Source organism: Chrysochloris asiatica, unplaced genomic scaffold, assembly GCF_000296735.1.
Source record: "Chrysochloris asiatica unplaced genomic scaffold, ChrAsi1.0 scaffold00072, whole genome shotgun sequence".
Lineage (NCBI taxonomy): Eukaryota > Metazoa > Chordata > Mammalia > Afrosoricida > Chrysochloridae > Chrysochloris > Chrysochloris asiatica.
The window spans coordinates 10,619,470-10,629,476 of record NW_006408590.1 but is presented as its reverse complement, the minus strand read 5'-3'; the positions used below and the strand labels follow the sequence as shown (position 1 = coordinate 10,629,476).

General features: G+C 44.2%; 1 protein-coding gene across 1 annotated transcript in view; it reads right to left on the bottom strand.

Moving 5' to 3' along the window:
• Window positions 1-2,654: 2,654 nt before the first annotated feature.
• Window positions 2,655-10,007, bottom strand: part of CAT (catalase) — a 44,843-nt gene continuing 37,490 nt past the window's right edge. Inside the window, exons 10-13 of the mRNA XM_006864883.1 lie at window positions 7,006-7,136; window positions 5,365-5,472; window positions 3,029-3,112; window positions 2,655-2,720 (exon numbers count right to left, since the gene is read on the bottom strand). Of these exons, the coding sequence (XP_006864945.1) occupies window positions 2,655-2,720; window positions 3,029-3,112; window positions 5,365-5,472; window positions 7,006-7,136 (389 nt within the window). The remainder of the gene's footprint in view (window positions 2,721-3,028; window positions 3,113-5,364; window positions 5,473-7,005; window positions 7,137-10,007) is intronic.

The following is a 10,007-nucleotide window of genomic DNA, read 5'->3' as shown; positions in this document are numbered from 1 at the left end:
AACATTCTTATCAACGGAAAAAAGACTGAAGTTGTCAAGGACTTCATTCTTCTTGGATCAACACTCATGGAAGCAGCAGTCGAGAAATTAAACGACATATTGCAATAGGCAAATATGCTGCACAAGCCCTTTTTAAAATGTTGAAGAGCACAGATGTTGGCTTGAGGACTAGGTGTGCCTGATCCAAGCCATGGTATTTTCAGTAACCTCATATGCATGCAAAAGATGGACAGTGAATAAGGAAGACCATAGAAGAATTGATACATTTGCGTTATGGTGTTGGAGGAGAATTTTTTTTTTTTAAAGTGTCATGGACTGCCAAAAGAACCAATAGATCTGTGTTGTACGAAGTGAAGCGAGAGTGCTCCTTGGAGGCCAGGATGGCCAAACTTCCTCTCTCATACTTTGGACATTGTTAGGAGGGGCCAGTCGCTGGAAAATACGTAAAAGGGGTTCTACAACTTGCCTAGGCCTCTTGCGGAGCCTTTGCAGTGTACAGGACCTTAGGTGGAATTCTGAGCCCCATACAGAACCTTCTGATGGTGGGACATTCTCACTAGAAAGGACAAGTAGACCAGTGTGGAACAGCTAGAGTGACACAAGACACATATACAAAGAAAGATGAGCAGGAAAAACCCAAAACAAAAAATGTCAATATGACTGGCTACTATAAGAATAAGCAAGCTATTCACTGGGAAGACATCAAGGCAAGCAATCAAGTCCTTTCAGGACAAACCCCCTTTTAAGACTGAAACTCAAAGGGAACACATGAGCAGGCATGTAAGCTTGCTGGCAACCACACTGATATACTGGTGAGTTGAAGAGGGGGAAGGCAGCAAATGAAGAAATGGGCTGAGTTCAACCACATTCCATAGACTTCCATTGACCTGGAGATGAAAGAGAGAAGAGGAAGGGCTGGTTGGTCCAAAGTGTGGTGAGACCTGGGGACACCTGAGCCCATGGTCAAGGACATAGACGCAGAGGGCTAGAGCTGAGAGTGAAGCATCCAGCTGATATGAAGTGAGGGGAGACACACAAGAACACCCAAATTTATAGATAGTACCCATCTGACCTAGCCTCAGTGGCTTGATAATCAGAACTCGACTAGAGGAACATAAGAAAATAAATAAATAAATAAAATTTAAATAAAGGAAATGAGGGTGAATTGCTATACTTTGATGAACTTGACCTATATTCATGGAGGTAGTAGCTCAAAATACCAGTAGAATGGGAAGGAGTTTTCACATCAAGTATCAATGCTATCTACTCTGTATACAGGGTAGATAGGGACGGGCAACTTAGACACTGGCTACCTAAAATGAGGGGGCGATGAAAGCACACAAAGTGACTGGCTTACAAGTTTTCAAGAGGGAGTTTAGTTTTAAGAGTATGGGGGGCAGGGGGAGGAAGATAGAGTTCTCACTGAACGCTTTTCATCTTGTCTAGATGGGTCTGGTGAAAAAAGATAGGGATAAGATTCTTATGATTCAATAGTGAGTAATTGTTATCATGACTAATTGTGACTGTTACAATTGTAAAGGTAGAAGTTAATCTTACAGGCCAGGAACAGAGGACCCTCCGATCATCAAGGGAGAAGAGCATAAGCGGCAGTGACACCAGAGATGGAGGCAGAGATGAGGACATGGAGAGAGGGAGCCGCTGAGGACTCTAGGCCAGGAGGCAGATTTACAGAATGTGCACTCTGATGGTTTAAATTATTATATATGCCTGAGTGTTTAAAAAAAAAAAAAAAAAAAGTAACATGAATAGAGAAAAAAACACTGTTAACTGATGGTACATGGAAGGCATTATAATCATTGTACTGAAACAAAGTATATGATTGGTTGAATGTAAAACTGATGATCTGCCCTGTAAACTTTCACTCAATTCACAACAAAAACTTAGAAACAAAACAAACCAGCAAGGATGGCTCAGAATCCGGGCGTTAGGAATTGGAGCTGACTCGACGGCACCTGGCAACAACAAACGTGGGCACGTGGGCAATTACAAATCACTCGGTTGGAAAATCAGCACTGTATATATTTAATATAATTCCAAGAAGAAACAAAAATGACACGGATCAATTCCAAGCTGGAATAAACATTAGGCCATGATGGTGCTTAAGTTAATTTCTGAAGAAATCGTTGTGTTGAATGTGTTTATTGTATAATAAATTTATAAAAATAAAAAATGCCTGAGTGAATCATCTTTTTCTTTTCTTGTGTAATTACAACCACAATTTAGATGTATATATGTTTGAACAGGCCATGGGGTGGTATGTAAACATACCAAGTTCACAGATTTTTCTTTTACCAAATAAAATCATAAATCAGCAACAACCTTTACTTCTACTCATTTTAAATGAATAATCCAACTTACTATCAAAAGCAAATACATGTTTCTTTCAATTGACTGTTAAATGCCTACTAGTTTACCTAGGGAAACAAAAGTTATTCAAAGTGTTAAAAGTTACAATTAGGCTATTTGCTAGAGAAACAGAAACCTGGACTACGATTTTAAAGACATTAGTTTGCATTTGCATTTGTATATCTAGCACAGGAATCTCCTATCCCGCGAGGGAGCACTACATGTGTGAAGGTCACACTTGCTTCACAGGCAGGGAGCTCCTTGGCAGAGGGCGCACCCCCAGGTCCTCATAGGTTAGCCTTCTCCCTCGCCGTCAAGTGAGAGCCGTGCTGCATAAAGGTGCGGATCATGTTCTGTTTTAAGAGAGAAAGGTCAGCCGGTTAGGGAACTCACTAGGCAACAGCTACGGAGTATTTATCTGAGCTTTAGTTTGTGTTCAAATGGAAACCAAAGTCAGAATTCAGACAACTTTCAGCTGCGTTATAAGGTCCAGAGCTCAAATGAAGAGTATGTGTTTTGCAGGTGAGCTCTTTGCATCTCAAATGATTTTCTGAATAATTGCTTAAGAAATCTAGAAGCTGCAGTACAGTCTCTGAGCAAAGGGACGCTCAAAAGAAATGGGCACACACGGGTCTACGTATCCTGGCAACTCTAGGCTCACCTTAGGTTTCTCAGCGTTGTATTTGTCCAGAAGCACCTGGATGCGGGCACCATAGTCAGGGTGGACATCACTGAAGTTCTTGACCTGAAACCCAATGAAAATAGATGTAAACATCACCCCAAACAAACACTATGACACGCCCTAGGTCTACACTTCAGCAGGAAGTAGTACCAGACAGTGTCTGCTAACACAGGCCTCTGAGTTAAGACCAGGCGGTCCAGGAAAAAGTCTGACCTACGTAGCTGAATGATCTTGGACCAGTCACTTATCTAAGCATCAACGCTGTGATGAGTGGAGCCTCAGAGAGCATCCGATGAAGAGAGCTGCATTTTGCGCAATAAAGAGCTTACTTCAGAGGGAGTTCTCAACTATGCCACGGACCCAGACACTACCGGACTTTAAAGTCAGAAGAGAGACAGCCGCATCTGCTGGGCAACACAAGTCCTGCTGAGCAGGGATGCTCAGGCAGGGTCTGACACCAATTGGACAGTAGGAGGAGGTAGGCTTCATGGACCCAGATGAAGCCTGCATGACCCAGATGATGTCAGCATGCATGAAAGAAGAATGCTGAGGTCTGAGTCCAGGTCTGCCACTTACAAGTAGTCTTGCCATCCCCATCAGTGACATGAGACCAAGCCTGAGCCACCTAGCTCACATGAGGGGCAGAGGGGCTCAGCAGGAGAATTCTTCCTTCCACGGGGGACACTGGGATTCATTCTCCAGCAAATGAGCCTCATGCATAAACACCACCTGTCTGTCACTGGTGGCTTGCATGTTGCTACACAGTGGAACAAGTTTCAACAAAGCTCCAGACTAAGGCAGACTATGACAAAGGCACAGTGACCTACTTCTGAAAATCAGCCAACGAAAACTCCATGGATCACAATGATACACAATCCACAGCCAACCACGGGGACGGTTCAGGATCAAGCAGCGTTTGATCCTGTTGTGCATGGGGATGCCCTGCGTTAGGAGCTGACAATAACAATCCCTATCTCATAGAGCAATAATCAGGCCCTCTGCTGGAGACAGCAATAAGTCCAAAGTGTCATTTTCCACACACACATGAAAAACAGTTGAAGACATGGATCTCTGCCTACAGAGAGAGCAGCTAGCCTTGATACGTGCCCGCAAGCTCTTGAGCACATTCCCTATGACTGCTCTTGTGAACAGAAAAGTAGTAATCTAGAGACAGGAAAATCGTGGGAGTTTCCTAGATCTATAAGCAGCTTATCCTGTGCAAGGTCCAGAAATTCAGAAGCAAAAAGGCGTCACACACCTCAATGAGCTGCCATCAGACAGCTCCTGGTATCTCAGCTCAAAGTTCAGCCTGACTTTTTGGAAGCAGCTCTGTTCTCGCCTCCCAAACATGCAAGTTCCTTGTTGGCTTCTGCAGGTTAAGTCACGAATTGTGACAACCTGCCACTAGGCAGACTTCAAACGTAAAGTATTAGCTGTATTTCTAATCATCTAAAGTTTAAGCAGAATTGTGGTGAAGCCCACATTTTGGTATTAGATATCACTAGTCTGCTAAGAATTTAGCTGTGGGTCAAGTGAAGCAGTTTAGGAAAGAATCCAACCTGAAGGCATTTAAATTCTTACACACTGGACCGAGAGTTAAGGGTCAGTGGGCACGCCACATGATATAAAACATGGAGAGCGAATGGTCAGCTGCTGCTGAGTGGTGAGTTACTTTTTTTTTTAAAGCCCCTCAAAAGAACCAACAGATCCATTTTGGAAGAAGTGCAGCCCTGGAGGCCAAGATGGCCAAACTTCATCTTTCATACTTTGGACATATTGTCAGGAGGGACCAGTCACTGGAGAAGGATATCATGCTTGGTAAAGTGGAAGGTCAGAGAAAAAGAGGAAGACCCCCAGTGAGATGGATTGGCTTAGTGGCAGCATCGATGGACTCAAGCATGGCAACAGTAGTGAGGTTGACCCACTACGAAACACTACGGGTAGTGTTTCGTTCTGCTGTGCATTAGGTCACTATGAGTCGTTATCGACTCAATGGCACCTAACAACAAAAACAGTAACAACCAGATGCTGTCGAGTTGACCCTTTCATGAAGACCCCATGTGTTTCAGAGTAGAACTGCGCTTCATAGGGCTTTCATGGCTGTGATCTTTTGGAAGTAGACCTCCGTGCCTTTCTTCTGAAGTGTTTCTGGGTTGACTCCTACTGCCAACTTTTCAGTCAATAGGTAAGCACTTCACCCTTTGTGCAACCCAGGTAAAACAGAAATACCACTTTCCCTTTGAAGGTGTTCTCCCAGACATCTGCAGTACCTTCTCTTGCCAGAAGATGTCACCCATTAGCTTACAAAGACTCACCGCTCTCTTCTGGATGAACAGCTGGGCGTCTTTGAGATGGTCTGCAATGTTCTCACACAGGCGTTTCCTCTGCTCTTCATTCAGCACTTGTGTATAGAAGGCTCGCACCTGCTCGTGGAGGACAGTGCCACCCATTTACCATGAAGCAAAAGCACCAACGTAACACATTTTAAATGAGTAGAAACATCTTCAAGTTAAAATATATAGTTGAACCTATTAGTTGTGTTATGTGAGTTTCTGACTAATTGTGTTAAGCAAAACAGGAAGAATCCACTTGCTGATAACAGCTAATAACTGCATTTTAATAACGTTCTTTTTAAGTCACTGCTTATGAATTCCTTACAAACTGAAGGCAGTGTAAAACTGGTTGCCACTCAAACAATTGTGACTCATGACAAACCCATGTGTTCCTGATTACAACTAAGCTCCACAAGGTTTTCTTGCTTGGTATGGTGCTACAGGTTAAGAACTAGACTGCTAACCAAAGGTTGGAGGTTCAAACCCACCGGCCGCTCCTTGGAAACCCTATACAGGTGGGAACCAACTGGATGACACTTTACAACAATCTTTATGAAAATAGCTCTCCAGGTCCTTCCTCTGTGGCACCACTGGGTGGCAGTATAGCCTACAATTAAAATCACCTGAGCACAGTATAGGGCCTCTCCCTTTCGTGGCTCAGGAAATCAGAGCCATGACATGAATGATATATGCACAACCATGGTCACTGCAGCACTGTTTCCAACAGCAAAAGGATGGAGACAGCCTAGACGTCTGCCCATAAGCAGAGGAATGAATGGCTGAACAAGCTTTGGTACATACATACGATGGAATATTACACAACATTGAATAGTACAGATCTGAACCCTCTTATTTCCCAGGCAGCTCTTCTAGTCACAGAATTAGGCTGTGAGCCTCCAACAACAGTGTCATGGCTGCTTAAAAACACTAGCTCTATAAGTTGCTGTTGTTAATTGCCGTCGAGTTGGTTACAACTCATAGCAACCCTGTTTAAGGTTTCCAAGGCTTTAAATCTTCGAGGGAGCAGAGAGCCTCATCTTTCTCCCATGAAGCAGCTGGTGGGCTCAAACTGTGGGCTCTGTGGCTTGTAACCCATTGCTTACTGTGTGGTTCACAGTCCAGTGCTTATCGCATGTAGCCACCATGTTGTTATTTTTGTTAAGTGCTGTCAAGTTGGTTTTGACTCATAACAACCCTATAGGGTTTCCAAGGAGTAGTTGGTGGGTTTGAACTGCCAACCTTTGTGGCTCACAGTCCAGTGCAGATCCTACAGCATCACACTGTGCTTCTGTATGTTGTTGTTGTTGTTAAGTGCCATCGAGTCGGCTCCGACCCATAGTGACCCTATACAGGGTTTCCGAGGTTGTAAATCTTTACGGGAGTAGAAAGCCTCATCTTTCTCCCGTGGAACAGCTGGTAGTTTCGAACTGCTGACCTTAAGGTTCACAGCCCGATTCGTAACCACTACGCTACCAGAGCTCCTTGTGCTTCTGTATAGTGTCATGAAATCTCAAAGTAAAAATGAGCATGTAGTAAATTTCACATATAAGCAGGATCATAAATCTATGATCTCCCTGAACTACCGCTGGGTTGTCTGAGTTGGCTTAATGCTTTGAAGGTTACCTGAGTGACATTGTCCTCATCGGCACTGTTGAAGCGCTGCACATCCCCAGAATACCGAGCAGCATGCTCCAGGGCAGAACGCTGCTGTTCTGGAGCACTAAAGCTGTTGGGGTAGTAGTTAGGAGCACCACCTGTAAAGGAAGAGCACAGCGATGCACTGAGGGAGATCAGAAATGAAGCCGTGCAGTAAGAAATAAACGGAAGTGATAATCACACACACACACATCATACACACCACATATGGCTGGCCGTCGAGTTGGCTCTGACTCACAGTGACCCTGGATAGGAGCTCCAAGGCTGTCAATCTTTATGGGAACGGAAAGCCTCACCTCTCTTGTGTGGATCGCAGGCTGGACTCAAATTGCTGACCTTGCGGTTAACAGTGCAATACATAACCCACTATGTTACCAGGGCTTACCACATGCGTGTATATATGCATATGCAAGGAAGCTTCAAAAAGTTTGTAGAGATGCTGCATCTTTTAATTCCATTTTCCACAAGCTTTGTGAAGTCCCCACTCATATATAAACGGAGTCCTGGTGTGGCACGGCAAGATAAACACTGGACTGCTAGCAACAAGGTCAGCTGTTCAAGCCCATCAACCACTACTCAGAAACCCTATACATGATGACACTTAACAATGTATATGAATACACTCATACAAAACCAGGGGAATTAAAAAAAAAAAAGAATAGGGAGAGGAAGTAAAATGTGTGGCTAACCGCCTCCATGAACCTCCTCTGCCACAAGACAAGAACTAGATGGTGTTCAGCTACCATTTTAATCAACTATTCCATACATGAATCCTGATCAAAAGGGAGGAAATGCAGAACAGAAGTTCAAATTCTCACAGGTTCTAAACTTTCTGGAGCCATAGAGGGTGGATGAAACCCTGAAACTATTGTCCTGAGATCATCTTCAAACCTGAAACCAAAAATACTCCCTGAAGTCTTCTTAAAACTGAATTACGGTTTGGCTTAACTAATTATAAAAGATCTGCCTTGAATATTATGCTATTTAAGATATATATTGTGGCTAAGTGCTACGAGGTAAGTTTTGACTCAGAATGACCTGTTGCAGGAGCAGAAACCCTCAACTTTCTCCCACAGTAAGATCTATCCATTTGGCATCAAACTGACAACAGCAACTCGGAAACTCAGAGAGAAGCCGTGATGGGGAGAGTTGGCGTTGATGGAGGAATATCGTGAAAAGGAGGTGAGAATGGTTGCACACATCAAAGAAGATCATCGATGTCACTAAATTGTGCATGTAGAAACTGTCGAATGGTTTGCTCAGTATACACTCATCAACAACAAAAAAAATACACAGGGAAAAAAATGGTGTTTTCTTTAAAGTCACTGACTACTTAAACAATTGCACTCTTTCATTGAGCTTCAAGAGCAAAGGCCAAATGTTCTCCTCTTAAAATTAGGCAAAGGGCAAGGTGGATGGGAAAACAATTAAGCAGGCTTGCATGGGCTAAGTGGGACAGAGGTAAATAATGATGTATGCACAACCTTGGAACAACAGGGCTCTGGGATACAGGGATTGTGACATGGTTGGAATGGGCAAAAGGGGGGAAATAATGTTAAGATGCTTGGCTGTCTTTTGAATCTTGGTTTCCCTGGCATACCATTATAAAATAGACATTTGAGGGGGAGATAAAAGAATAGCCAGAAATATCACCACAGAAAGCTTGTAAGTCCGTCTTCTGCCTATAACTGATTGGAATACCTAAAATGGGGTTACAATGTGCTCAGTGAAGGAGGCTTCCTATGGGGCCTCTGCATTACATAAGACCAGAGGTGGAATCCTGAACCCCATCCAGAATCTTCTGAGGTGGGAAATTTCCACTGGAAAGGAAGCAGACCAGCCTGGAGCAGCTAGAAAAACAGAAGATAGATACTTCTTGAAAGAAAGACTGGCAGGAAAAATACAAAACAATGTAGGCAGACTGACTGACTACTATAAGAACAAGCAAGTTGCTCGCCCAGGAGACATCAAGGCAAGTGGTCAGGTCTCCTCAGGGCAAACCCCCTTCCAAGACTAAGACTCAATGGGAATACATGAGTAGACATGCACTCTGACTGGTAACCACGTTCATCACCAATAAAGGGAAGTGAGGGGGAAAACAGCAATGAAGCGGTGAGCTAAGCCCTACAACGTTCAATAGATTCCTGTGAACCCAGGTGGAGACCTGGTTGGCCAGCAGTGTGGCAGGACCTGGGGACTCTTGGGCCCAGAGTCAGTGACATAGCCACAGAGGACTAGCGTAGAGAATGAAACATCCAGCTGATAAGAAGAGAGGGCATATGCACAAGAACACCCACGCTTGCAGATAATATCCACTTGACCTGGCTTCAATGGCTGGATGATCAGAACTCAACTAGAAGAAGAAAGAAGAGGAAAAAAAGAGTAATCTGATACAATTTGATGAACTTGATCTACACCTAGGGATGCAGTAGCTCAAAAGAGGGAACAAATCTTTACAGCAAGGATCATTCCCACCCACCTCAATACACAGGGTAGACAGGGATGGGCAACTTGGATGTTGGCTACCAAAAATGGGAGGGGGCTACAAAGGCAAGAAGTGACTAAACTTACACGCTTTCAGGAGGGAGCCTAGATCCAGAGGGCTTGGAGGAAGGTCGAATCTCCACTGAGTAGTATCCAGTCTGTCTAGGTGGGGCTGATGAAATGAGATGGGGATAGAGCTCTTGTGGTAAAATAGTGAATAATTACTGTCAGGACTGACTGTGAGGGTTGGAAATGTAAAGATAGATGTTTTGTAGCAAAAGGAGGGGTGTGGTTGACTTTGCAGTCCAGGAGCGGAGGCCCCTGGGACCATTAAGAGAGAAAAGCGAAGTGCAGGACCCTACCCGGAGAAACAGTGACGCCAGAAATAGAGGCAGAGACAATGACATGGAGAGATGGAGCAGCTGGGAACTCTAGACCCAGAGAGTGAGAGGGGCTGTGTGCTGACGACTGGGGGGCAGGCTTGC